Genomic DNA, 6833 nt, shown 5'->3' on the forward strand with positions numbered 1-6833 from the left:
ATCACCATTTTATATCTCTGAATTCGTCAATGCAAAGTGATTAATTATAGTAAATTATGTTGCACAGATATTCTAGTGTGTTCATTAACTGTCTCTGAACTGTTATATCCTCAAATTTACAATTGCATTTCAGCAAATCGCAGTACATTGGATAGATTTGTGATACTCGGTTTGATTTTAAATCAAGAATGTTTGTGTACATGCTTTTTCGTGCTGCTGTATGTGTGGGTGTGCTGGAAGATTGCCAGCGTTGTGTAAAAGACTTGTAACTGCTGGTCTTCCAGTCTTTCCACACTAGCTCAATGAATTTGGTTACGTAAAACATTTTCTATTGCAAATATCTAGTTATATGGACATCCAGAACGTCAACAGATTTCTGTAAGTAGTTTTTGACTGGACTTGATGTTGGTTTCTTATTCATTGATTAGAAGAAAAACACAAATAACACATAATACTTATTAATATCAACGAACGACGACTTATATGATTTAATTTAAAATATTTTAGTTAATTTTATTTTATCACAAATGACAAAATATTCCAAAAATATTTATTTATTTATAGAATTAACTTTACTGTTATGAATATAAATGTTGTACAACTGCTATAAATAAATCGTTTTATTATAATGGTATGTGCGTAGAATGTTCACTTTACTTTGATTAACGAGTGAATATCAGCATATTGTACATTTCATATTGCGTTGCTAAGCCAAACACAACCTGGTTGAGCATATGCTTCAAATAATCGTGTCTACTGATTCACCAGTAGTTTATTTTAACACAATAATCATTTACCTATTTACCAGATATACACTGCCAGAAGTAAACTAAGAATGAATATTCTAGATGAAAGTATCGTTCAAGTTGTCGCTGAAAATGTTAAACCCCGAGATATAATCGCCAAAACTGTCGTTAAGATGAAAGTGGAGGTACTAATTTCATTGCATGTGACACTAGATTCCAATTTACGTATACTAGTTTGAATTACGCCTTCATTTGTCGAATGTGTCCATTGGAAACTATATTTGATAACCATCCTAATATGTTCAAATTCATCAATAGACTCGAACAATTATACATCACGATGTTGTTTATTACTCTATGAATTTTATCTCATCAGAAAAACGATGACGCATTTTACGTCATGGATATTGGGGAGGTCGTCAGACGTTTTGAGGAATGGCAAAGTTTACTACCACGAGTTCATCCTTTTTACGGTAAATGTACTTGTCACATGTTTAATTTAATTATATGTCTTAGAATATTTTATAAAAATTGTTTATTTTTTTGTAATCTAGTGCTAGTAATATTATTATAATTATAAATAAAAAAGATCAAAACAATAACCAAGGACATGTTAGGTAATTATTGCCTACGTGGTTATGTTTTTGCACCGCGCATGTCTAATGACGTCAAATAAATGGAAATAGCTTATTTTTTTCTGATAAAAATACGCTAAACACGCTCGTTCCTCCATCAAACAATTCCAGACGTCTATAGTTTCACGTTAACGCTACTATATGATTGTATTTACTATTTTACCCACATCGAATTCAAATAAAAACATATCACTAAAACAAAAAGTTCTTATCATCTTTCAGCTAATGAGTCATAACTATTTTTTCTCCCCACAGCTGTTAAATGTAATTCACATCCAGTGATTCTTACAGTACTAGGTGCACTTGGCTCCGGGTTTGATTGCGCTAGCAAGGTGTGTATGCAGTATTGTATTAGTATTTCGCATTTATCTGTAAATCCTCTATTCAGACATTTTTATTTTTAGTTTGTATGCTAATTTTAAATAACAATCAAGCAATGTATTGTATTTTTCAATCATGCGATCTGTTCTAGGAATTTTTTTTACAATACAAAGTACACTAATATATTTTACTGTGAATTAAAAAAAAATAGTTCACGAACTACTTTCCATGAGTGTAACATTGAAGTCGTTTAGTGATGCTTGGATGTTGGTTATTCTGTTATTGTAATGTGGAACGTTTTGTTCAGCATAATAAAGTAATTAATTTACATAACTAAATTCACATTGAATGTTTTACATGCAGAAGGTATAACTGTGTAATTGGACGTTGGCTTTGATTCCGCGTACAATGGCCAATTGTCACCTGCAATAAATGTCCCTATCCCACTGCCCGGTGACTAATATGATGTACTCTTTATCAATTAATTTTAATAGCATGTTATTTGCATTTTTGTATATTCGTGGTATGGATGGGCGTGAGCAAAACAAACAAAGCGCATTATCGGCAATTAACAGTAGTGTAAAGTCTACCAAATTATTTAATCTTTTTTTATAAACAGGCATTTTTAGATCTGTTTTTCTGCTTTTTGACACTCACAAACAGTATACCGAGCGTGACATTAGTCGTGTAATAATAATATGATTCAATGAATATAACGTTTTGCGGATTGCGTGACTATCATTAATTAAATTGTTTATAAATTTAGTAACCTTGTTTACCATCGTCATAATCTTTAACACAACGATGATTCAATAATAAAACATATTCCTCATTCGAGTAACATGGCTGGGAAAGTTGTTAACGGTGATCATTTTATGCAAACGTAAATGGATGTGTTTAAAAGATGCAAATATAATATATGTGATGCACGGGATATCAAATTAGTTACCCTAGAATATAATATTCACACGCGTAGTAATCCATTCATTAACAAAACTAGAAACATACAATACTAGTTAAATAAAATAACATGAACAAATGTGTACACATTCGTTATAAAAAGCACCACATTTTTATGTATCTATCCTCGATGACATTAAATATAGCACAGATGCACCGGTAAAATGAATTTAACATTGTGAAGTGTAGTTCAATTCAAACATGACTTACTCCATCACTTATTTGTCACTGTCGGGCCATCAAATAGGTCATGTGATTGAAATAACTTTACATGAATTGGAAACATTGGGTCTCCGCGTGAGTGATAATTCAGGTTTCTATATTGCCATTAAGACTTTGATATATCATTTTGCAACACGTGCCAATTTGATTAATTTATTTAATTCTGATTTCGATTCAGTCAGAAATAGAAGATGTACTAAATATTGGTGTTCCAGCATCTCGCATCATTTATGCCAACCCTTGCAAATCCAAGACGCATTTACAATTTGCTGCTGATAAAAAAGCAGGATTGATGACATTTGATGACGAGTATGAACTCCACAAAATCAAAGAAGTATACCCAGATGCGGAGTAAGTGTATTCGTTTTTTAATATATTATAGCTTCGACAACAGTTTATATAATGCTGTTTTTGTATGTTTTTGTTTTGTTTTTGTTTTGTAGATTGGTTATACGAATTAAAGCTGACGATCCCAGCGCATTGGTTAATTTCGGAATAAAATTCGGATGTGATGTTAAACATGCAAGACATCTTTTGCAAGTAGCGAAACAGCTCAGTCTCAACGTTGTTGGCGTGAGGTAATTTATATACAATAACGTTGCTCCAAGCCTCGCCGAGGCAAAGGAAACATTTTACATTATAATTCTACTCCCAGAAATGTGCCTCAGTAAAAAATTATATGTATGTATATGTTACAAATATAAAAAAAAAAAAAAACTGTAGCTCAATAAGTCAATGAAGTCTATTCATGTTGTTGCTCTGAAATATTGCTCAATTGTACCTCTGGCATCATCATCATTAAGTATGTAGTTGCTTGTTTGTTGTTTCAGTATATACGTCATTGTCTGTAATTTTTTGGAATTGTTAAATAAAATAATCCTAGTGATGGTAACACAATGACATTCATTAATGTGTGGTATATATTTATGAATCCAACTTTTGATAATAATAAACACCGCAATATCTTAACCGGAGCCGGGATCTATTTTATATGTATTAGTAAAGATCGGGTAATGGGTATCACGTTTACAATGTCTCCTATTCGTCGAGAAAAAAAAACTAAATATAAGCACACGGCTTTTCATGGTCAATTGCCATATTGTTGTACTCTTTTTTGGATAACGGATGACCACTAGTATATTCAACCCAGTAAATCTTCAATTTCAGTTTTCATGTTGGTTGTTTATGCCGAGATGCTACAGCCTACGCAACAGCTATTGGTTTATCACGACTGGTATTCAACTATGCTGCCGATATTGGATTCAACTTTACCCTGCTCGATATTGGGGGAGGGTATCCAGGTGATGGAAAAAAGCCTATTACGATTCAATGTGTAAATAACTTTACGATTATGTTTGTTTTTGTATAGGTTAAACACGATATTCAAACGGCCATTTTGAAGTAGTTGCTGTAAACAGTACTCGGTAAATTGAAACTTTCTGGATTGAAGGGGCCGTTGGAAGAAGTATAAGTCATGAGATAGAAATTATTTTGGACACAATGCCATAGACGTTTTAGGATGTTTATGTGACATAACAACACCGATAATGGGTGACAAATGTAGATTTCAATGGTCAATGATTGTCGATGTAGAGATATAACATATTTAGTTTGTGCCATTTATGATAAATAATAATATGAGAATTTCTCCTTATTAATTTGGTTTCAGTATGAATTTATATACATCGAGGTATTGCTGTATTTTTATATTTAGGCATGATGAAAAACTACGTACTGTTTTCTGCACAATACTGTATCAGAAGGTGTTTTATTAACAGTCAATGGCGTTAAAAAAATTTTGTTTACAGTATAGAGTAATCATATGATATAAGAATATCTTTGTAGGAAATGCATATGAAGTCACATTTGGTGGTGATATTCACTGCAACTTTTGTTGCTGAAAATACCATTAAGACTAGTGAGGGGGTAGCGTAACTGGCTTAATATTTTTATAACTGTATCATTAACTCTAACTTGTTTATAGTATTAATCAGTAGTAAGTGTACATCATCCCAGGAGACATTTTAAATAGTAACATGCATTAATCTGGGTCAACAATAATGTTGTCAACATAAATACCTTTCATCCACACTTTTCACATGAAAAAGTTGTTATTGTACTTCAATGAAATGTTGATTTTTTCACACACTGCATTATGCAATGTGAAGGATTTATTTTAGGGTTAAATGCCAAGTTTATTCCTACGCGTTAAATGGCAGCTTTACTAGTAATGGTATTGATTGCGTGATACAATTTTAATTGCTTACAGATAGCAGAGCAAATCAATCAAGCACTAAGTGAACACTTTCCAGATGGATGTGGAGTTACAGTTATCAGTGAACCAGGTCGTTATTTTGCATGGAGTACCTGTACTTTATGTGTGAATGTAATTGGCAAGCGTGTTAAAGAAATTGACATGAAATCCGTTGGTGAAGGTAATTATAGACATAGATTGAACTTCATGCCCTCCAGATACATATTAATTATTTTTTTCAATATGAATGCAATATAAGTTAGGTTGCATTATCGGTTGACAATCTTCGCGTATCATATCAACTTATGATATATAAAAAATACACAATCCTGACATGATGGTTTGCTGGAGAGAAACTTTACTTTTTGGGATTTGAAGTGTCAAAATTACTCAGAATAAAACGCAAAAAGTGTTTTATTTTACACATTTCTTACGGTACAGGAACTGTATTTCAACTATGTAGTTTTCACGTTTCTCCTCCAAGAAATTACCCTTGTTCGAATGGAACTTCTAAGTAAACCGAAAGTTGTTTATTTCGACATCATTTTCTATTGTTTTTGCAGGTACATTAAAAGAAAACACGGATTGCATGGAAGTGAGCCATATGTATTATTGCAACGAAAGTAGATATCTGTCATTTGGAATATTGCTAACCTTGCAGTCCAAAATTGTTCCAATATTATTGAAGGTGAGATATTCAATGGTTGTGCACATAGTACATAATGTGAGAATTAAACTTGTGTGTATACAGTGTTACTCTTTACAAAACTTTATTCAATAAGCTGTTCGTTTTCCCGAACTATTATCAATTTAACTATTCCGAGGAGAAATAGGACATGAATCATTAATTACGTTGGAGATATGTAAAAGTAGTTTTTTTTTTATTTTAATATCGTCAGGACATGCCTTCACACAAACCTATGTTTCCCTCATGTATTTGGGGACAGACCTGTGACAGCGGAGACATGATTGTTCCCCACTGCTTGTTGCCAGAAATAGACGTCGGGGACTGGATTATTTTCGAAGGTAATTCAGTTGTGATATATTACGTGTCAAATTTATCATGTTGTTGAGCGGACATATGTTTAACACAACAACCCAGTTTAACTTTAATTTGTGTTTGTGGGTAGAGCATTAAAGGATTGCATATTGTCTGAAACTGAATCACTGAAGCTTGTATGAGACGTGTTTCATTGACATCACACCTGGATTTTGTTCACTAAGAAGAATTACATACTATTCGGCGATTATACATAACTTATGCATTATAAGAGCGAGTAATTGACGGAAACTATCAGAGAAATTGTTCAACATAATATAAATTCAAGTATTAAGCTGATGATGAATTACCTTCAGAAAACACAGTCACGTTAATTGGTTTTCCACATTTTATTATTTATTTTCACCCATATAGCCTTCAATTAATTTAATTTTCAGATTTCGGCGGATATACAATGGCTGGTGCTTGCAGATTTAATGGATTCACAACACCGAGTTGTCTTTACATGGCCACAGAGTCTGCATGGTGAGTTAGGAATACTTGTTACCGATATATGCACATTGTGTCCACAAATATTCCTTCTTATCACTTCTTAGTCTTCCTGTTGCTGTTGGTATATGCATGGACTGATTTGTGTATTGAACTACAATCGAAATTGAACTATGTTGTTGAGCGCTTTATTCTAAATAGCATCA

At 32.6% G+C, this 6833-nt stretch overlaps 1 protein-coding gene across 1 annotated transcript; it reads left to right on the forward strand.

Annotated features, from left to right (window-relative positions):
- Nucleotides 1-835: 835 nt before the first annotated feature.
- On the forward strand, nt 836-6211 carry LOC102807752 (ornithine decarboxylase-like). Its single transcript, XM_085507480.1, has 9 exons — nt 836-931; nt 1123-1219; nt 1637-1713; nt 3063-3235; nt 3328-3462; nt 4052-4217; nt 5154-5319; nt 5702-5826; nt 6038-6211. Exons 1-9 carry the CDS (start codon nt 836-838, stop codon nt 6209-6211), a joined length of 1209 nt encoding a protein of 402 aa, XP_085363606.1.
- Nucleotides 6212-6833: the final 622 nt, after the last annotated feature.

Source organism: Saccoglossus kowalevskii, chromosome 14 (genome assembly GCF_978046115.1).
Source record: "Saccoglossus kowalevskii chromosome 14, keSacKowa6.1, whole genome shotgun sequence".
Taxonomy (NCBI): domain Eukaryota; kingdom Metazoa; phylum Hemichordata; class Enteropneusta; family Harrimaniidae; genus Saccoglossus; species Saccoglossus kowalevskii.